The 23,539-nt window shown below is 36.0% G+C and overlaps 2 protein-coding genes across 9 annotated transcripts in view; both read right to left on the bottom strand.

The window, feature by feature from the left end:
- Positions 1–221: 221 nt before the first annotated feature.
- On the bottom strand, positions 222–7,765 carry LOC138321741 (uncharacterized). Its single transcript, XM_069265661.1, has 9 exons — positions 7,720–7,765; positions 4,282–4,332; positions 3,551–3,636; positions 3,136–3,207; positions 2,520–2,628; positions 1,858–1,946; positions 1,652–1,723; positions 1,213–1,315; positions 222–456 (listed from the first exon to the last, which is right to left on the bottom strand). The coding sequence occupies exons 1-9, from the start codon at positions 7,736–7,738 to the stop codon at positions 290–292; spliced, it is 768 nt and encodes a 255-aa protein (XP_069121762.1). The 5' UTR covers positions 7,739–7,765; the 3' UTR covers positions 222–289.
- Positions 7,766–13,171: 5,406 nt separating this feature from the next.
- The window catches only part of LOC138321742 (protein unc-80 homolog), a 59,783-nt gene continuing 49,415 nt past the window's right edge, over positions 13,172–23,539 (bottom strand). For 7 of the 8 annotated variants that reach the window (XM_069265664.1, XM_069265669.1, XM_069265662.1 and 4 more), the window contains 10 exons: positions 22,878–23,001; positions 22,251–22,469; positions 21,170–21,265; positions 20,271–20,359; positions 19,709–19,877; positions 17,789–17,956; positions 16,724–16,912; positions 16,076–16,222; positions 14,501–14,913; positions 13,172–14,254 (listed from right to left, as the gene is read on the bottom strand). In XM_069265664.1, coding sequence (XP_069121765.1) covers positions 13,922–14,254; positions 14,501–14,913; positions 16,076–16,222; positions 16,724–16,912; positions 17,789–17,956; positions 19,709–19,877; positions 20,271–20,359; positions 21,170–21,265; positions 22,251–22,469; positions 22,878–23,001 — 1,947 coding nt within the window. In that variant the 3' untranslated portion in view covers positions 13,172–13,921. Of the gene's footprint in view, positions 14,255–14,500; positions 14,914–16,075; positions 16,223–16,723; positions 16,913–17,788; positions 17,957–19,708; positions 19,878–20,270; positions 20,360–21,169; positions 21,266–21,574; positions 21,693–22,250; positions 22,470–22,877; positions 23,002–23,539 lie in introns of those variants that run through there. The other variant, XM_069265670.1, reaches the window with a different exon arrangement.

Consider the following 23,539-nt stretch of genomic DNA (forward strand, 5'->3'; position numbering starts at 1 on the left):
CCACTTATTAAAAGAATAAATCGCGAATGTTCCTATACATTCATCTTGCAGCCAAAAAACCAAAAATAGAAACTTTTAATAAAATTGCACATGTAAAGTACCAACATATTTTACTCACTTCACTAAATGCTACCAAATTTTCCCTAAAAGAATAAATTATCGCGGATGTTCCTATGCACTCTTTTTGCAGCCCCAAAATTAAAAAAAAAATCAATATAATATCACTTGTAAAACAACAACATAATTTAATAATTACACGTTTGGTTTCTATAAATTCGTGGAGTGATGGTCAGCAGAACCCGCAATAATGTGGACAATACTGTGTCGACACGTTGTTGACAGTGGCACATGGGCGGAGGCCAGACTGGGCTAGACTGGCACAGTCCACATTCACTTTGTCCACACACGGCTGAGGTAGGTTTGGTATTAATGTGGGTGGTCCAATTGGTGGAGAATCTAAGAAAAAGAAATAGACAACTTTTTTTTACGGAAAAAAACCCAGGATAAATAATACAAGTCTGCTCAAAATCGATGATAAATAAGTTCAATATTCATGAGCGTATCTCTGGATAACGGTAAAGATAATTAATGTGTACGTAGATTGTATAGCAGGGTCTAAGGTCACAAAACGATCTTAGCCCTAAGCTTTTGCTTAGCCAATCGAAAATCACGCAACCTTTTGTAACGTCATCAGCGATTGGATAAGTAAAGTTTAGGATAGGTTCAGACTGAAGATAGCTTCGTGATCTTGGATTCTGCAGGAGACGTATTTATATCAATCATAATTCATTTTGCGATACTGTACGTAACGATTGTCCTGTTATCAATGTTTCTAATGTATAAATTGTGAAAATGAACCCAGAATCTGTCAAGGGACAGAGTTTAATGTTGAGATCAGTGTCTTTATGAATACATGGTGTATTGTTCAATCTTATTAAAATTAGACCTGTAATTTCGCTCCACTACGATGCTTTACGATACGCAATACAAAAGCATATCGTAGGGCATCGTAGTTTAATTGAATTGTGTACTGCTGAAATATCTCGCACAGTAGTTGTTATTTCATTAATTAATCCATGACAAAATTTATACCAGAGAACCAAAAGTAGATTTTGCAATTCAAATCATCTGCGTGATCGACTGATACAACATATAACATAGAAAATTCCATAAGCATTCTAAATATATTTATAAAATGAAGTTTATCATTACTATTTAATGGACAGAGATGTCGGTTACAGCCTGGTCCGGAACAGCATTCATTGCACAACTGTGAAGAACGTTTTCTTCCGAACAAGCTTAGCAGTTGGCATCTCTGAAAGGTAAAACGCAATTACAATAAACGTATTCAAAACAAACTAAAGTTTGAGATTCATTGTTGGTAAAATGGGTAGAGTGTAACGAAACTTGGAGGGAAAATACGATTAATAAAAAGTAGCTTCAAATGGCACAACATTACAACTTAGAATCCATAAGAATATATACTCTTTTTTCATTGACACCTAACTAGTCCTTCTATTTTGACACTTTACCGTTTGTCACTGTTCAAATCATTGAGACCTGCCATCGATTCTGAGTTTTAATTTCGGCTCTAATTTTGTGAATATGAACACATTGATTATCATTAATACTAACACTCATGCGCACTAACCTGTTTCGTTTCACAGCTCAGTTTATATCTCTTCTGTAAATTAGGCGCAATGAATTCCTGTGTGAAGCATTCCTGCAATCATAGATTATTTGTTTTAGCATTTGAATAAGTTTTACTTTAAACTTTACCATTATTTGTCATTAAAACTTAGAAATGCACGATTTGTAGATGTTCTTCGATAGAACTTATCTTGTTACAGGACTTACCTCATCTTGTGCGCATGACACTTTATTGGTACAATCACGTGGATTCGCGACGTCATTACATATGTAGCACTGGCGGGTAGGAGTGGACGCTGAAATAGTAACTTTTTAAGCTACCAATGCGCCGCTTTAAGAGTTCATTACGCAGCAATATATATCAACTGACAAATACGTCAAAAAACGAAACGAATTGAGTTTTCCATTACTTTTCCTATTAGTATATGGTAGATATGATATCTCAATATAAAAGAAATAACTTCCTTGAAATGCACATATCTTAAAACCATTTCACTTTTTAAATGCTAAATTGATACCGGAAACTAAGCGGTCGCATGGGTCAACGAATGAGCATCATAATCGATCGCATTGTTGGTTTACATGTATTTAGACGAACTTATCAACAATTGTCAAGAAAAATAGTCATAAGCCAGCCGCTACCCCAGGCCAAATTAAATCACGGGAGACGCAATACCTGCATCGAAAAATAGTAGTTTTTGAGCACAAATACAAACTATCTCTATATTACAGATAGTAAGGATAGACAAAACAAACTCAGTCCCTTCATCCAAACAAGCTACAAACGTAATACCAGGTCTCTATAGAAACTATGGACTGTTGTTTATGTGGGACAGCTGGTTTGTAATTTCATACTTAATTGTACTCACTGGTCTGGTTGCACAAGTGATCGTTACACAAATCTAATCCACAGCATTCCTCACATATATGGATCTGGGAGCGAAATGACCGCGACGTCTGAGCTTTTATCTGGCAAATCTATAGAGGAAAATGCCTTATGGAAAGTAACTTATAATTTGACAAATTTGTAGGGGAAAATGTTTTATGATAAGCAACTATAACTTTATTGTCTGACAAATCGGCGGAGAAAATGTTTTATGGTAAGTAACTATAACTTGATTGTCTACATTGGAAATACGTGTCATAATGATTAGAAATTGCTATTTCAAAAAAATGTCGTCATTTGTACGGATAAATCAAAATTTACATTCTATTAACTTTAATGGTTGCACACTTGATAAAAACTTTCGGTGTAAGTTGGGTATAATAATTCTAACACTTACATTTATATATTTAAGAAACTCAAATGTTATATAGTAGCTTTTTTTCAATTAATTGTATTATGGGTGATATTTCTAATGTAGATCCTTTCATAATAGACAGACAGAATAAGTACATTGATGAATACTGACACAAAATTAAATGTCGTTTGCCAAACGAATGCTTCACAGTTCATTCAATTAATTGTCAGATAGACAATCTTACCTGATGTGTAAGACAACCGGAGTTAAAGAAGATGTTTGAGTCATCCCCTATAACCTTCTCCGTATAACAGTCCTGGAACCATGAATAGAACAAGGTTAGGTCATTGTTGTGTTTTTGTCGTTCGGTTTTTTGTCTGCGTGCTGGTTGGGTATAGGTTACATCAGCGAAACGCCAACACAAACATGTTTATGTGCAATAAAAGGGAAAGTAATGCATTTCTAAAAAACATTACATTCATAGAAGCAAAACTCAGAAAATCTTATCAATTCCAATGAAACATGTCTCAATTTAAAAACCCCAAGAAAATAAAAGCAAAACTCAGAAAATCTCATCATTTCAAATGAAACATATTGAAAACTTTTTTCATCGATTCGCTGGAATATCAATGATTTTTTTAAAAAGCAATTATACTTACTTCGTTTGCCTGGCAGGTTATAGTCTGAACACAATAATCAGGTTTGCCTACACCGGTGCATGTCTTGCATGTCAGACTAGATACCGCTGAACACATAAATAGTATATACCAGCAACGGCAAACAGCAAAAGTCATACATATCATCAACGATACCAAATGATAAATACACATTACGACATGCTCGTTTTAAAGATCTGCCACCGCCGACAAATGGTAGTTTTTCTCTGTCAAAAACAGGAGCAGAAGTATTAGTATTTTTCTTCAGTTACAAAAGTTACATTCTTTACATTACCACCATTGAAAAGTTTGAGCTTCTAATATTTTACGGCAAGACAAAAATGATTAATTGCGTCCCGAAAATAGTTCACGGCACTATGTCCTATATAGAATGAAGAATTGATTGCGTAGCATCAAAAGCAAAATAAATTATTTTATATTACTTTTTGTGTTAATTAGACACATATATATATACGATTTAACACCAATTATTGTTCAAATGATGAGTAAAATTCATGCTTTGTCGGCGATGGAGCATCTTTAATAATCGATAAGTTTTCAAAGGAATTTAAATCTCATTTGAAATAATACCATATTGTTGCACAATACAACATTTATTCATTGAAAATTACATCAGTAGAATGGAACAAAATAGTGCAGCTAATCGAAACCAGACATGTTTTTCAATTAATCACACAAGATGAAACTAGCTGAGAAAACAAATCTCGTCAAACCTTGGCAGACGACAATAATCACGATTGTTGCACACACCAACAAATGATGAACTACAAAATAAGAACATACCCAAGTTTATAAAACAAAATGAGTTTATCGATCGAGGAAGGCGGGAAGGTTCTTGGTATTACATAAGATCACTGACCACCTAGTTTGTATGTCACAACAGAAAAGAAAAATTGTTTGTAAAACCACAATGCCTCTGCATCAACTATATACTGTAAAAGCTGATATTTGCGAGATTACTTAATTTTGAAATTTGCATATATTTAACTTTCGTGATAGTTAACTTCAAACTTTTGACTACACAGTCCACACACTTACTAAATATTACGCGCTGTTGAAATTTTCCTACTCAACCGACCTTCGTGTAATAAGCGAAAATTTCCCCTCGCGTAAATTTCCATGTACAGTATATCAGTATATGGTAACACCATATTAGGCCATGGGCTAGGAGGGTCCCACATGCACCCCCCCCCAAACCTCCGAACCAATATTTTTCTTAATCCTTATGACCCACTGATCACAAATCAAAATGTTAACATTGCATAAGTTGGGATGAACTTCCGGTTATGACGTCATCAAGATGGCCGCCATCTCAAATTTCACTAAAAAATGAAAAATAGTCATTACATTGACATTTTTCAACCGAAGTAGACAAATGAGGTATCAAAATGACCACAATAGAACACGAAAAACACATCAGGACCAAATAACCAAATATATGTAGTGATTTTTACGCAGGAAGTGAAAAAATAGGATTTTAAGCTCAAAAATGGTAATTTTTTAGTAAATTTTTCATATTTTGCTTGACGCAACAAAACCGTTTTCCAACCGCAAACTATTATTTCTAATTAGTTTTTTGTCCACTTCTAAATCAGTTTAAACAAAAACAAGAAAAAAAACAATGTTAACATTGTATAAGTTCCGGTTATGACGTCATCAAGATGGCCGCCATCACGAATTTCACTAAAAAATGAAAAATATTCATAACATTGACATTTTTCAACTGAAGTAGACAAATGAGGTATCAAAATGACCACAATAGAACAACAAGTACATATCAGGACCAAAACATCCAATATATGTAGCAATTTGTACGTAGGAAATGAAAAAATAAGATTTTTAACTCAAAAATGGTAATTTTTCAACAAATTTTTCATATTTGTCTTCATGCAGCAAAAATGTTTCCCAACAACAAATCATTATTCGTAATCAGTTATCTAATCTCTTATCAATCAATAAATCAATGAAAACACCAACAAAAATTAAAATATATAGAAATGCAAAAGATAATTATTGTTATATCCCCATTAGGTTTACAAAACATCACCAGGTGCGTATAATGGGCATATGCTATTTTTCGAACTCGAAACCGCTGACGCTGACCAGCGTCTCAAAAATAATTATTACAGCACAACACCTACTGATAAAGTAACAAATGTAACCTATATTAGCCTGTGTTTCTGTTTATATCATTGTCCAGAACGTTTGTGTCTTTGAAAATGAGAAAATTCATTGTTTATTTCCTATGCATCCCATAGGCAAAATGTTAGATGGTTACTACAGTGTCACATATTTCTTTCACTGGTTCTTAATGATAACCATTATCATTGTACGTGCTATCTCGCCTCACTGCTCCATCCACTGAAGAGACTCGGCATGTCTGGTAGCTGGTAGTCCAAATTATCAGAATAATCGAGATATCAGTATCAAATTCGTCGAAAGCCATAGCGTTGTCTTCACTGTCGATGAGCTGATGTGACAGTACATTACCAGTGTTGTTCTAGCCTGTCATCTTTCATAACCCATCCTTGGCCAGAGTTCATATCAGGAACAATAGGTTCGGAGATGTGGGATCTCCCTCAGATTCTAACATATCGTATATACTTTTCCAGACTTCTTCGGCATAATGGAAACTACACCAGATCCACATTATTCGAATAGTGGAATTGGTTCTCCTTAGCACATAGCTCCATAATTTGTATGAAGTACCATTCATTAATGACTAAAATAGTGGAACTTCACTACAGACCTCATTTATGACCTCAAAGAATCCACCTGTGCCATCTATGGTCACTGAAGGTTCACAAGAATGAGGAATTGTGCTTCATACGAAATAAGGAGAACCAGCTCAAACCTTCGCAGAATGTGGATCTGATAGTCTGGAACATCATATACGATATTTGAATCACTAGGTTGGAAACAGGAAGAGCTCCTACATGACACTGATGTTAACTCTGGCCATGGACGGTTTACACGGGTTCATTACAAGCTACAACCACGATGACAACCCGGTAATGTAATGTCACATCAGCTCATCAGCTCATCGCTATTGAATTATTTTGAAGTCCCACTTAGATATTCAGCCAACCTAAAATTCTTTGTTAAGATTTAAATTTTCAGTAGCCACTTTTATATTCAGGAAATTCTAAGACACCAGGAAACTGTAGTCTCGGCGGTTTGGGAAAAATACACTATCATATGACCTGTATACGCAAACGGTGATGCTTTGTAAACCAAATGATGGTATAACAATAATTCTTTTTTGCATTTCTATATATTTTGTTGTTGTTTTTACTCATTGACAAGAGATCAAATAACTGATTACGATCAATAATAATTGTTGGAAAACATTTTTGCTTCATGAAGACAAATATGAAAAATTTGCTGAAAAATTACCATTTTTGAGCTTAAAATCTTATTTATTCATTTCCTACGTACAAATCGCTACATATATTGGATGATTAGGTACTGATATGTATTTGTTGTTCTATTGTGGTCATTTTGATACCTCATTTGTCTACTTCAGTTGAAAAATGTCAATGTTATGAATATTTTTCATTTTTTAGTGAAATTCGTGATGGCGGCCATCTTGATGACGTCATAACCGGAACTTATACAATGTTAACATTGTTTTTTTTCTTGTTTTTGTTTAAACTGATTTATAAGTGGACAAAAAACTAATTAGAAATAATAGTTTGCGGTTGGAAAACGTTTTTGTTGCGTCAAGCAAAATATGAAAAATTTACTAAAAAATTACCATTTTTGAGCTTAAAATCCTTCCTGCGTAAAAATCACTACATATATTTGGTTATTTGGTCCTGATGTGTTTTTCGTGTTTATTGTGGTCATTTTGATACCTCATTTGTCTACTTCGGTTGAAAAATGTCAATGTAATGACTATTTTTCATTTTTTAGTGAAATTTGAGATGGCGGCCATCTTGATGACGTCATAACCGGAAGTTCATCCCAACTTATGCAATGTTAACATTTTGATTTGTGATCAGTGGGTCATAAGGGGTAAGAAAAATATTGGTTCGGAGGTTTGGGGGGGGGGGGGGTGCATGTGGGACCCTCCTAGCCCATGGCCTATATACCCCTTTTCCTTGTGACAAATTGCATAAGTACTCCAAACATATTGAATTTGTACTTACCGTGTGGTGTTATGTCCATTGTCGGGCCTGTTACGTTAGCGACGTAGAAATTGGGACAATCAAGATAAGATTTCATATGGAACACAGTGGCCAACACTTCAAAGCGTAGTTGAGTGCACGAGTGTTGAATGGAATGAGTTGCATTATGAACCACATTCAGGTATATCAAGGAGTTTATAGATAGTTCATGCGGTATTTAAGTACATGTACTTAGTATGTAATTAGTACTTAAATAAATCAAAATGATAATCCAATAACAATAATAATAAAATTATCTTATTCCATATTATTTTACGAAATATACACTATATGTATGAAGAAATCTTCCAGAGTATGACATTAAAATAATCTACTTATCTAATCAAAATATCTCTGTTTTGCAGTTTTTGAAAACTGATTTAACCAATAGGACTTGCTGAAGACAAAAATTGGAATTATGGGATATCATGGAACATACTAATAGGACTCGCAATTATTGAAAAGAAGTTGGTATCACATCTTGGTCATTTCGACGAGTACCCATATGGCCTTTAATCGAGGTTTTTCATTCTTTTGAACACATATGGAAGCCCTTCAGCTTGCTAAAGCTCCAATATCAGGTATCTATGCCTCTTAGTTATTCACAAGTAATATGAGGATTTTAGCCTCTTTGACCCCTGTGAACTCGAATGACGGTCAAGATCATTCATTTGAACAAAATTGCTTGCCGTTTATCCCACCATGATACAAACTCAATATCAGGCATCTTAGTTATTCACAAGTCGTGTTAGCCTGCTTGATCCTTGTGACCTTGAATAGATTTTTATCAATTCACTAAAGATAATCTCTTCAATATTCAAAATTCATTATGGGACTCTTTTGTCTATGAAATCATTACGCCGTCATCTCAGCCAATCAGAAGCAACGTTATAAACGGCGACACCATTTTTCCCTTTATGGGCTGATAAAGTAAATTTTTAAGCCAATGAAAATGCTCGTAACAAGCAAAATTGAATTATTTTTTAGTAAACATGATAACCCTTCATCCCAGCACGCTACAGGCCCAATATCAGGTTTCTAGGCCTCTTATTTACTGACAAGTTGTTGTTCAAATACTTGAGCATATTTGACCCTTGACCTTGAACGTCATATTTAATTATTTAAACAAACTTGACAGTTCATTATCCCAGCGTGCTACAGGCCTAATTTCCACAATAAGTCGTTTAACTTTTGAACAAACTTGGTTCCAGCATGTTACATGCCAAATATCAGTATACTTTGAACATTTTGATTATTAACCATGTCGTGAATAAAACGTAAATGACTCTATGGAAAGACAGGGAAAAAAAAAGACAAAAAGAAACAACAACAAACAAGTTATCATATTTTAACTTTCATTTACTAACATTGTAAACACCACGTTGGTTGGTTATAAATATCTATAACAGCACGTTCCGACCTATCCGAGTTACTTCCCTTCGCTTCACTTGGTTACAATCGGATCACCTCGGAGAAATTTCCGGCATTCTTCGGAAATATATTTCCGAAGATTGCCGGAAAATACTCGGAGAAATTTCGGCAATTTTCGGAAATATATATTTCAGAGAAGTGCGTCTGACGGAGTAAAAACGAAGGTAAGTAACTCAGGTAGATCAAAATGATAACAGCATAACACCCAAAACTAGTAGTTATCAACGTATCACCCACACGCATGGTTAAATGTCAGCGAGTATATTAAATAAATATCTATACAATGCTACATTGTACATCAAAATAAAAACAGTCTAAAAATAAATGTAAACTAATAAATATATTGCACGCTAAATGTATAATATTCAACTTAAAAACTGAAATATTAATACTCAACATAAAAAGTCAAATATCAATATTCAACATAAAAAGTGAAATAAGTGATTATTTGTAAAGCATTTAATTATAAATGATCAGCATACTAGTAAAATTCAGATAGAAATTAGTAATGTGGTTAACGTTCAGAATATATAAAACATTGAACATACATAAAAAAATTGAACATATATAAAACAAGAGGCCCATGGGCCTTAACGGTCATCTGACTATTAGTACAATACAACATAATCGTTTAAAGATTTTAGCCTATTTGACCACTGTGACCTTGATTGAAGGTCAAGGTAATTCATTTGAACAAACTTGGTAGTCCTTCATCCCAGCATGCTACATGCCCAATATCAGTACCCTGGGCCTTCTGGTTCTTAAGAAGAATTCATTTAAAGATTTTAGCCTATTTGACCCCTGTGACCTTGAATGAAGATCAAGGTCATTCATTTGGACAAACTTGGTAGCCCTTCATCCCAGCATGCCACAGGCCTAATATCAGGTCTCTAGGCCTCATAGTTATTCACAAGAATTTGCTTAAATGATTTTAGCCTATTTGACCCCTGTTACCTTGAATGAAGGTCAAGGTCATTCATTTGAACTAACTTGGTAGCCCTTCATCCCAGCATCCTACAGGCCAAATATCAGTACCCTGGGCCTTCTGGTTCTTGAGAAGAAGTCGTTTAAAGATTTTAGCCTATTTGACCCTCGTGACCTTGAATGAAGGTCAAGGTCATTTATTTGAACAAACTTGGTAGCCCTTCATCCCAGCATCCTACAGGCCTAATATCAGTACCCTGGGCCTTCTGGTTCTTGAGAAGAAGTTGTTTAAAGATTTTAGCCTATTTGACCCCTGTGACCTTGAATGAAGGTCAAGGTCATTTATTCGAACAAACTTGGTAGCCCTTCATCCAAGCATGTCACAGTCCCATTATCAGTACCCTGGGCCTTCTGGTTCTTGAGAAGAAGTCGTTTAAAGATTTTAGCCTATTTGACCCTCGTGACCTTGAATGAAGGTCAAGGTCATTTATTTGAACAAACTTGGTAGCCCTTCATCCCAGCATCCTACAGGGCAAATATCAGTACCCTGGGCCTTCTGGTTCTTGAGAAGAAGTTGTTTAAAGATTTTAGCCTTTTTGACCCTCGTGACCTTGAATGAAGGTCAAGGTCATTTATTTGAACAAACTTGGTAGCCCTTCATCCCAGCATCCTACAGGGCAAATATCAGTACCCTGGGCCTTCTGGTTCTTGAGAAGAAGTTGTTTAAAGATTTTAGCCTATTTGACCCTCGTGACCTTGAATGAAGGTCAAGGTCAGTTATTTGAACAAACTTGGTAGCCCTTCATCCCAGCATGCCACAGGCCTAATATCATGTCTCTAGGCCTCTTAGTTATTCACAAGAAGTTATTTAAAGGATTTTAGCCTATTTGACCAGTGTGACCTTGAATGAAGGTCAAGGTCATTTATTTGAACAAACTTGGTAGCCCTTCATCCCAGCATCCTACAGGGCAAATATCAGTACCCTGGGCCTTCTGGTTCTTGAGAAGAAGTTGTTTAAAGATTTTAGCCTATTTGACCCTCGTGACCTTGAATGAAGGTCAAGGTCATTCATTTGAACAAACTTGGTAGCCCTTCATCCAAGCATGTCACAGGCCCAATATCAGTACCCTGGGCCTTCTGGTTCTTGAGAAGAAGTTGTTTAAAGATTTTAGCCTATTTGACCCTCGAGACTTTGAATGAAGGTCAAGGTCATTTATTTGAACAAACTTAGTAGCCCTTCATCCCAGCATGCCACAGGCCTAATATCAGGTCTCTAGGCCTCTTAGTTATTCACAAGAAGTTATTTAAAGGATTTTAGCCTATTTGACCCCTGTGACCTTGAATGAAGGTCAAGGTCATTTATTTGAACAAACTTGGTAGCCCTTTATCCCAGCATCCTACAGGGCAAATATCAGTACCCTGGGCCTTCTGGTTCTTGAGAAGAAGTTGTTTAAAGATTTTAGCCTATTTGACCCTCGTGACCTTGAATGAAGGTCAAGGTCATTTATTTGAACAAACTTGGTAGCCCTTCATCCCAGCATGCCACAGGCCTAATATCAGGTCTCTTGGCCTCTTAGTTATTCACAAGAAGTTGTTTAAAGGATTTTAGCCTATTTGACCCTCGTGACCTTGAATGAAGGTCAAGGTTATTTATTCGAACAAACTTGGTAGCCCTTCATCCCAGCATCCTACAGGGCAAATATCAGTACCCTGGGCCTTCTGGTTCTTGAGAAGAAGTTGTTTAAAATTTTTAGCCTTTTTGACCCCTGTGACCTTGAATGAAGGTCAAGGTCATTCATTTGAACAAACTTGGTAGCCCTCCATCCCAGCAACCTACACGCCAAATATGAGTACCCTGGGCCTTCTGGTTCTTGAGAAGAAGTCGTTTGAATAAAAAGTTTACGCACGGCGCACGGCGCACAGCGGACGGCGGACAGCGGACGGCGTACGGCGCACGGCGCACGACGACGGACGGTGCATGATGACAATAGGTCATCCTGACCCTTCGGGTCAGATGACCTAAAAAATACATAATGATTTTGATTATCATCAACAAAAGCTACATTGTAAGCTAAAATAATAATGCACAGCGGTATTCATCTGAATTCAGCAATATTATTTGAAAATACAGCTAAAGTGATTTACCAGCTTATAAATCTTTAATACCTGTACATGACTTTAGTAGCTATCACATATATTTTAGTTCAAATACAATTAAATTGAAGAATTTAAAAGTATCAATAATAAAGATTGATTGTCCAACATTTATTTGGAAATATAACTTTGATAAAAGATCAGGGGGCTTCATACGAATTCAATAGATCTATATTAAAGCTATTATTGTTATTGCACAAAGTAAACCGCAACTTTCACACAAGTTGTATGATTTGGACAAGACCTTTAAAATTCCATTTATAATTTTTCCTTGTACAACTTTATGTAAATGTTTACTACAATCTGTGGTTATACGACCTATATTCTATACCATTTCTTATACAGCTTTTAAGTTTCTGTATAGGTATACTGTAAACGAGAACTTAATTTCGTGAGTTGTTGTTTTGTATTTGACAAATACACATATAGAAAATATAATGCGATCAAGCTACGTTCGGGTAAATAACGTACATTTTCCCTTCACAAACATTTTAACGTTTACAGTACGTAATTATTAAAATCATTTCTTGTGTAACCATAATAACGCAGCTAAATTTCCCTCTTGTACAAACTCGAACTTCTTTTTATATAAAACTATCAATTCAAGATTCAAAATTGTTCAGCATATCTTCATTACAACGTATAACAAACAACTGAAGTCTATATCCCTAAGTTCCTCACAAAATATGTTAATCAGAAGTGTGTTTGTATGGTTACAGCAAATAAATACCTTGGCAAGAACAAATATGAATGCATGTGTGTGTAATCCAATTGCAACAGATTGTCATTCAGAAACTTTCGATAACATTTTGTATACTAGTATTGTACACAATATATGAAACACTAACAATAAATGGAAAAGGAAGGGTGACTTTTTCCACAAAAGTGAACAATACATACAGTTTGTACAGTCAAGATAACAGTCAAATAGGGTTCCTCAAATTTTGATTTTCATTTCCTTGTACATAACATGCCTTGATCCCTAAAGGAGGGCCTAAATATTTTATTTAAAACAGTTATAAACGACAGTCATTAAAATTTAGTCGGGATGCAAATTCTAGGCCATGTATAATTTTAATTTTTTGAAGTGCATGTATGTTATTCTACCTGTCTAATCAAAATTGATTTTCTTTCCTCGAAATAAGTACACTGCAGACATGTACAACAAATTTTACAAATGGACGGACAAACATACACATTGACGTACCAATTTGTTTTTAATCTTCATTACTAGTTTTCGTATCAATATTGTGTATTCAAATGGTTAATCGAAAGTATTACTATTGCACATTTTTTTACTAGAATCACAGATTTCAAACAAAGTGCTGTGGATTCTTAAATACTACTGCTGGTAATACTGTATGGCTGGCTATTTTTGTCAGTCAAAATTTCGATTTTTAATTTACGAAAAATGAGAAAATTATATTTAGGCGGTTTTGAATTTTTGCGATTTGAATCTAAGATAATTCGGTCATTTTTGTAATATTTCACGGATATTTTTTTTACGATCATATCCATGTCATGCCCCCTACATATGTACTTGTATGTGGTAACTACTTCAAGATTTGTTTGCATCACATGACAGTATTGCTCGTCCTTTCCTTCTCGTCCAGATTTGTTTACATCCCATGACAGTACCCCATCGTCCTCCACCTCTCGTCCAGTTTTAATTGCATCACATGACAGTATCCCTCGTTCTTCCCCTCTCGTCAAAGTATATACACATAGACTGAGGGGAGCTTAGAGAGTCGTCGTCTTTCAGCAATGCTGAATTTTCATTGGCATTGAGGGAATCACTGGAGTCATACTGGGAAATGTACGCCTGGTTTCTTGTTGGGCTTGCTGTTGGTGATTGGCCAACCCTGACGGGGCTACAGGATGGTGATCTTGACCTCACGATCCGCGCCCCCTGTCGGGCGATGCGTCCTCTAGCTGTTCCTGGCGCGTGGAAGTCACCATGGGGATCGTCATGGGACTTTGACCGTTGAATATAGCGGGGCCTGCTTGGCTGTGGAATCAAAAAAAGTTGTTAACAATTTTCGTAATCTAGTTGACTTCTCCCAGATGAAAACACAAAATATAATTCCTATATTTAATAAATGCCTTATCATATTTCTGAACTTAAAAACTAAAGGCTATTTGGATACCTTCTTATTCCCAAAACTTACTCAAAATCTTTGAGGGTTTGCATTTCACTAGTTTTGTTTTCAAATATTTAATAAAAATTGTTATCTAAACTTTAAGGAAAACATACCTTCATTTCTACACTCTCGGGAATCGTCTCTACAGATCGAGCAGCACTCGGGGACGTTGATCCCACCAAGGTAGCTCTCGCCTGTCGAAGATTTTGCAGCTCTGACTCCGTACTATCTTGGAGGAATGCATACGACCTGTTAGGTGGGGATCTGTGTGAAGGCTTTGGAGGAGACGCGCCATGAAACCGGTGAGTAGGCGATCCATGGTAGGCCGGTCGACGTGTGGGCGATCCCCTGGGAGATTTTTCATTAGCATCACCATTTTTACCCCCATAATGTCCTTTGCTAGACGTTTTTGTTTTCTTGCGTTTGAATGTTTTACGGCTTTTGATGTCTTGACGTTGGAACCTATGTGACCTGGGGTCAAGGTCAGGAGTAGTGACTCCACCGAAATGACCAGATAAAATACTTCCTGTAAATAAATTAGTATGATATTAGCTAGAGATTTCGAGGAACTGAATGTATCATTTATTAGTTTAATAAAGTAAATTCACACCTGCATAATTTAATCTAAAATGTTTAGAGGTTAGTACCTTTCCAGAGCAAAAAAATAAAGGTTTCTTAAATAACATTAATAACATCTTAAAATATATAACGATGGCCTAAGATGAGGTTACAACACCAAACATACGCTAGATTTCCTGCGTTATATATGAAAACATTGAAGAGTGAATTCGCTGTTTTGCCGTCTGGCGCATTGATAGTCAACTACCGCGCGGTATTTAGGACGACGGCGAGAAACATCAGACGACCCGCTTTATGAAAATTAAAGATGCTCCACCGCCGAACGAGCATAAATGATATTCATCATTTGAACTATACCTGGTGTTTAATCGTGTATATGTATGTCTAATAAACACAAAAATAATATAAAATATTTTGTTTTGCTTTTGGTGCATGCGCGATCAGTACTTCATTCCATATAGGATATAGTGCCAGGGAATTTTTTCGGGATGCAATTTATTATTTTTTATATTCTAAACTTGAATTAAAATTAGAAGCTAAAACTTTTCAATGGTGGTAATGGTGTAAAGTAAATAAATTTTGTAACCGAAGAAAAATACTAAATCGTTTGCTCCTGTTTTTGATAGTGAAAAAATACCATTTGTCAGCGGTGGAGCATCTTTAACATTTTATCTATTTTTATTGAATTGTTCAGAAGGTGATGACACTTGTAGTATTAACGGTAAGTTAATAACTTTTGCGATTATACAAAATTATCAATCTCGTTTTATATTTCCATTTTAAAAAATAAATGCCTTTTTGGAAAGGTAATGGACCTTTAATATAGTATGGATTTGTATCTTCAAACCGATATACTGAAAAAGCCATAAAATATAGTCAGTTATTTTTGCGTGTTAAAAATTTTGCAATTTGACAAACTCAAAACCCGAATCGAAATTGCTAAGAGAACGCACACTGCTTATCTAATGTTTATTATTTCGCAGATGAAATTTTCGCGACCACATCAATGTTCCGCAAAATCGCGAACACTACAGGTTGTCATATATTCAACCCATCGAAACAGTAAATTCATCGAAACTATTTCTTTCACTTAAATGAAATTATTTTACCCCCTCCATTAGGTGTGTCCCCTTCATCACTTTCGTACAGTACACTGGCCGGCTCGTCAAAGCTGTTCTGTTTGGATGCTCCAGGAGATCTCAGTACGATGTTTGGCTGTCGCTGTATCTTGCTGGCCTCCGACATCACAATGGTATCTATAACAGGTAGGACACTTTATTATGTTGGCGTCACACTGTCCCGAAGTTGACAACAGGATTGAAACACGAAAAAGAACATTTTCAAATTCGGCGCTGATCGTAAGCCCATCAGGCCATTCGGTATCAGAAAGAGCTTAACAATGTCTAAAGCAGGTATGATATCCCTGAGTGCTTAATATTGAATGTATGGCATTAATTATTATAACATAAGCATGTGCCGTCAATAGTCCACGTTTATTTCACACGAAAATCGCTGATGTTAGCTCTCTTTTTATAGCAGGAAACCTCAGAATTTGGCAAAAGTTGTAGCCATTTCCATTTCCAACATTGTCATACATCTGCACAGACATCTGCACAGTTTCATGTCACATTTCGTACACTTTATTACAGTTGTGGCCGAGTTTACAAATTACACGTAATTCACACACGATGACTTTAGAATCATTGTTTATCTTTCTATTTTAACAAGGGTATAGAAACATTAAATCTAAAATTTACCTCCAGGAGAAATATCCTCCATTGTTGGTCTTCTGAATTTCTCCAGGATGTTGCTACCATCTTTGGCAGAAATCCTACGACTGACTTTTCTCTCTGACAAAACAGGACTAGTACTGTCCAGACTAGAGGTTACAACTGTTGTCTTAAATGGAGCACCTGTACTGGAACTCGACTGGGAAAATATCGTGGCTGAAATCCAAAAGCGATTCGTATACAGTTGCTACGCCCTTTAATGCTACAGCAAACTGCATGAATGGTCATCAAACGACCAACAGGTTGTGCTAACAAAGTTCTATGAGTACATTGCAGATGTATTTGCGGACATAGTTTACATAGATTTATTTGTGGACATAGTTTACATAAAGATTGTCTAGCAGTAAAACCTACACAATGTATCTATAGAGTCTAATAATTTTACAGAACGAGCATACTTAACGAGTGAAACGTATGTCTTTTTCAGAGTAATTCGCAAGGTATTTAATTTTGCGACTTTTGCTGAACTCGCGATATCAGCGAAATTGAAATCCCTGCGAATATTAGCAACTACATGTATACATTAAAGATGCTCCACCGCTGACAAATGGTATTTTTTCACTATCAAAATCAGGAGCAGACGATTTAGTATTTTTCTTCAGTTACAAAAGTTACTTACTTTACACCATTACCACCATTGAAAAGTTTGAGCTTCTAATTTTACTTCAAGTTAAAAATATAAAAAAAAAATAATTAATTGCATCCCGAAAAAAATCCGTGGCACTATATCCTATATGGAATGAAGTTCTGATTGCGCATGCACCAAAGGCGAAGTAAATTATTTTATATTATTTTTGTGTTAATTAGGCATATATATACACGATTAAACACCAATTATTGTTCAAATGATGAATATCATTTATGCTTTGTCGGCGGTGGAGCATCTTTAATAATATGATCATTGAGTTTAATGAACACCACCCAACTTAAAACGTAACCATCATTCCATTCACATTTATCTCTGAATACACATTTCAAATTCAAAACAACATCATATGATATATGTGACGGTAATCATTTATCCCTACTGACCTCTGCTAGCCTTTTTCCCAATCGAAGCCAGTGTTGGTTTAGATACAGGGTTAATTATCTCCACAGCTATGTCTGTAATGCTAGCTTGTCGTCGCTGCTCTGGAATCTGTGTCAAAGGCATGTCTGATCTTTCTGTGGTATCAGTGGCAGAAGCAGATCGGAACTCCCCTATTGATGAAATGAACAAACATGATATTTCAATGTATCAAATTGATGACCATTTCCTTTCATCACTCCATCGATCTTTAACTCCCATCCTACAACTCTCATGAACTGTGGAAAATTTCTTGACAACCCTGATAAACACATCTTTTAATAGTTTATTAATTCTTCAATTCTATCATTTCCCTCATCTCAACAGTAGTATGAACAAGGGGCCCATGGGCCTTAACAGTCATCTGACTTTGGGCACAAAACAACATAGCCACAGTATACAGTAGCGGCTAAAAATTAAGGCAATACAACATACCCCTTATTTGAAGCTTTAAGTTTCCAAATTATTTCATGACTTTGATCTTAAAAGAAACAAGGTAGCTCTTTATCCTAGTATACTACAGGCCAAACATCATGTCTCTAGGTCTCTTAGTTATTCAGAAGTTGTTAAAAATATGTTTTAGCCTTTTTGACCCCTGTGATCTTGAATGAAGGACAAGGTCATTTGGAGAAACTTTGTAGCCCTTCATCCCAGCATGCTACAGCAGCAAGGGCATGTGAATTATTTCACATCCTTCTATGCCACGTACTATTTTCCCCAGTAACTACTTAATATAACACACTTTTCATATTTTGAAATGCATTCTTTATAGAAATCATTACCACAAAGCCTCTTAAGAAACCATTTTCTATTTCCTACCTACCCCGAAAGTGCTGAACTCACGACCCTTCTTTAGGACATATGGACCCACAGCTAGTTCGGAGAATGATACTGCTATTACACTTTGAGATTTGTATATGATATACCTACCTGCTCCTACAGTGTGGAACTCGTCTGTGAGGGTCTGTGGAGTAGGATACTGACATTACACTGAGGTTTATATAAAGAACACCTACCTGCTCCTACAGTGTGGAACTCGTCTGTGAGGGTCTGTGGAGTAGGATACTGACATTACACTGAGGTTTATATAAAGAACACCTACCTGCTCCTACAGTGTGGAACTCGTCTGTGAGGGTCTGTGGAGTAGGATACTGACATTATACTGAGGTTTATTTAAAGAACAAAGAACACCTACCTGCTCCTACAGTGTGAAACTCGTCTGTGAGGGTCTGTGGAGTAGGATACTGACATTACACTGAGGTTTATATAAAGAACACGTACCTGCTCCTACAGTGTGGAACTCGTCTGTGAGGGTCTGTGGGGTAGGATACTGACATTACACTGAGGTTTATATAAAGAACACCTACCTGCTCCTACTACAGTGTGGAACTCGTCTATGAGGGTCTGTGGAGTAGGATACTGACATTACACTGAGGTTTATATAAAGAACACCTGACTGCTCCTACAGTGTAAAACTCGTCTTTGAGGGTCTGTGGAGTAGGATACTGACATTACACTGAGGTTTATATAAAGAACACCTGACTGCTCCTACAGTGTGGAACTCGTCTGTGAGGGTCTGTGGGGTAGGATACTGACATTACACTGAGGTTTATATAAAGAACACCTACCTGCTCCTACAGTGTGAAACTCGTCTTTGAGGGTCTGTGGAGTAGGATACTGACATTACACTGAGGTTTATATAAAGAACACCTACCTGCTCCTACAGTGTGGAACTCGTCTTTGAGGGTCTGTGGAGTAGGATACTGACATTACACTGAGGTTTATATAAAGAACACCTACCTGCTCCTACAGTGTGGAACTCGTCTTTGAGGGTCTGTGGAGTAGGATACTGACATTACACTGAGGTTTATATAAAGAACACGTACCTGCTCCTACAGCGTGGAACTCGTCTTTGAGGGTCTGTAATTCCACCGCCAGCTGAAGTAGGATGCTGGCGTTACACTTGGGGTGCGTGAAGCTGTAGCCAAGCATCTTATCCTTAATAGTCTGCTGTATATAGTACTCCTGGGCAGTATCACAATTGATACGCATAATCTGAAAATGTAGGAAATAATAACATCATTATTGAAATCAAAATCTAAACATTTATCGCAATCAATTTACATTTCCAGCAGTATTAAATCTTCTTAGCACCCTTCATACCACAAATGTTACACTGAAATAAAATTATACTATTTCATTTTTTTATGTTTCAATCAAAATACCAAATAATGCAAATATAGGTACGAAAATCCATCATTCTTCGAAATTAATTTCATTTGGTGTATTTCCCCAGAAAACTGCATTTATAATACCAGGTAATCAGAAACAGTGACAAAATGGAGATCTTTAAATGATTAGAGGCACTTTGCTGATTCTAAATGCTTGACACACATATATATATACTTAATGCCCTACTGTATATACAGTATGTACTCAATGCCCTACCTTGTATCTTATGAATGGCTGGAGTAACAGGAAGATGGATGGTCGGTAGGTAACCACAAAGTCCAGGAACTTCCACATAGGCAGGGAAACTGGATCAAATGAAACAAATGGTAAATTAGCAATATTTAATGGTTCTCAGAAACAATGTATTGTGTTAGACAATGTCATCATTATAATGTAAACCTGCATTCTTTCTGGCGCGATTCATACGTTTGTCTCACAAATTAATATCAACTTTGCTTATATTAAAGATGCTCCACCGCCGACAGAGCATTGATGATATTCATCATTTGAACAATAATTGGTGTTTAGTCATGTATATATATGCCTAATTAACACAAAATATAATATGACATAGTTTATTTTGCCTTTGGTGCATGCACAATCAGTTCTTCATTCCATATAGGATATAGTGCCACGGAATTTTTTCGGGATGCAATTAATTATTTTTCATATTTTAAACTTTAACTAAAATTAGAAGTTCTAACTTTTCAATGGTGGTAATGGTGTTAAGTAAGTAACTTTTCTAACTGAAGAAAAATACTAAATCGTCTGCTCCTATTTTTGATAGTGAAAAAATACCATTTGTCAGCGGTGGAGCACCTTTAAACAAAATGGTATTTTCATTCAACTAGAAATCCCATAAACAAATTTAAGCAGACTTTTTTCGAAATGAAAATATCGAAAGAAACTTAATTTACGAAAGAAAGTTAGCTTACAGTTAGGAGCTGTCACCCAAAACACGTATATATTTAGCATACACAAAATTCCCAGTACAGAGAAAACTGTCCTTATATGGCAATTGATAGGACTTTAAACACTAACTGCACCAAACCAAAACCAAAGCTTTCCAAACAATATCATTCCTTGTAAAGATTGAAGACCTTGTTCTTGCTTACCTTTACTTTTACACCCAAGGTTCTGAATGCAGTGAGTGACTTTATGCCATTCTGTGCTCAGCACCTTGTCAAAACAGGTCATTAAAATCTCCAAACCTAAGCGGATGTAGAAAAATTAAGAGTTATAATAAAGGATTGTTGTATGGCAATGTGTTAAAAGTAAAACATCTTTAAATACAGTTGAAAAAGAGGCAAAAATTGTTACTGCTGTTTTTCAGTCAAAGCTGAAAACTGAAAAGTAAACATTGAATTTTCTGTTGGAATGACTTTTTTGCCCCATTTTTACTACTTAAATAAAGTGAGTCGTATCATACAGAGATGAGGATCCAGTGTTTGGAACACAAAAGTTGATATTGCTATTTTGACCCCCTATTTTTTTTATTTAAATTACATTAGAATTCACCTGTTTATTTGTTATGCATGGCCATGAAATTGAGGACATAGTGCTGCCAGTCCCAGGTGTTTCCCCTTGTCTCCTTTTCTGTCTCATTTAGACTTCATATGGAGCCAAATGCATTTATGTCTTACAAACATAAACAACTTCATTTTCTCATATAGAATATTTTGCGTCATTGTTATTTTCAACACAATCGTGAATAAACTTAAAATTGTGTATTGATACATACTTTTTTACAATTATTTACGAAACATTTAAAGTGAACAGTCGGGCAAGGATGGCTTAAGTTGGTGAAAATGGTGTGAATGTATCCAGTATAATTTCTTATGAAATGGAAAAATAAAATCTCTCGTCAAAATCTGTGTGCGTACGAAGAAATTAATTTAAAGTATGGAAATTCTAAAACGTCCTCCCGGCTCACTATGTACGTGGTACATTTCCACGCAGCCTCACTTTCAATGCTTTCAACTTTTCTTTACTTTAATGGTCAGATCTGGGAAACTAAGCAGAACTTGACCGTCGTATTTATATGTGAGAACTTTTGGAAGGCCAATGAACGCATTTAGACTGGTTTTCTTTGCCCGACTATTCACTTTAAATTCATGTTTGAGATGTTGTACAAAATTATGCAAAATATTGTATCTCCACAAAATAAAGTGCATTACAGTATGTATAACAACCTACCTAGATAGGCAGTATGCAGTAACATCTCGTTCTCGTGTTTAAAGGCCTTATCCAGCTGACCGTAACTGCCACATCGGTGATTCTCGCTGATAGACAGGTGATGTAGTGTAGTTTTGGTATTACCCTGCTGCTGGGAGCGGATTTTTACAGGCGGGCAGAGAATGTTCAGGCTCACTTGTAGGGCAAACTTCACATCCTCTGTATTCATCTTAGGTGTGTCTATAAGACAATAGAAAATAAATAGATTTAGGTGGACTGTTCACATGTGAGTTCGGAAGAGCAACACTCCAACTCTTGATCTGCCTACTTAGTATCTGAATGCTCTGAATTGCATATCTAATTTTCTAGTAAAACATCTTTTCAAATCAAAGGAACCCACTCTTTAATTTTTTTTATTAATAATTCACTCCCAAACACATCAACCAAGGTTTGTTCTTTGGCACAAAATGTAACAGGATAGAGATGACAGTACCACTAGCTGTGATCAACCAATTACTCTCCACTGAACAGTGTGCTGCTGTAATAATTGAATTAAAGTAAATACGGCTAGCACTAAAATTCACTTCTTGTACACACACAGCATGTAATGAGACAGATGCAAAGGACAAAATTTTATCATATATTTACCTCGCCTGCCACAGCCTAGACGGACACACAGGGGAAGGATAAAGTTGACAAGGATATTGATATATCTTTCTGGTGTAGGAAACTCTGCCATTCCTCCACAGATCTGCTCCAGGGAAAACTGCTCCTAGTAACAACAGCATGAATAGTGTTGATATTCTGTATTTGCATATTACAGAGTTATCTGCCCTTGCGGGTAGGTATTGATTGTGATGTCATATGTTTGCCAGCGTAACGTCACACTTTTTGAAGAAAACGACATGAATTGCGCTCACAAAATAATGACGTAACAATCGATACCTACCAACAAGGGAGCTAACTCTGTAATAAGCAAAGACGGGATAAGTTGTAAGGGGAATCTTTCAAGGAACAACAGCATAATCTATGTTATTCTATGTTCAATTTCATTTTGGGAGTTTGTTAGACAGACATTTTAGATATATCTAGAACTGTACGACAATAGCTAAGCTGATGTCCCTGTTACCTGTTATTTGTGACAATGACAACCAAATGACAAGCAATTGTTAAAAAAGGAACATGACCCTTGTCATCCCTCAAAACTAAACATGCTATTCAATGATTTACTTGTTTGTTAGAACAAACTGTTCACTGACCCAAGTTCAATGTTGTAAACAATATGGTGCGCTGTTAGCTTCGGACAAAAT

The sequence above is a fragment of the Argopecten irradians genome, chromosome 4, assembly GCF_041381155.1.
Source record: "Argopecten irradians isolate NY chromosome 4, Ai_NY, whole genome shotgun sequence".
NCBI classification, from domain to species: Eukaryota; Metazoa; Mollusca; class Bivalvia; order Pectinida; family Pectinidae; genus Argopecten; species Argopecten irradians.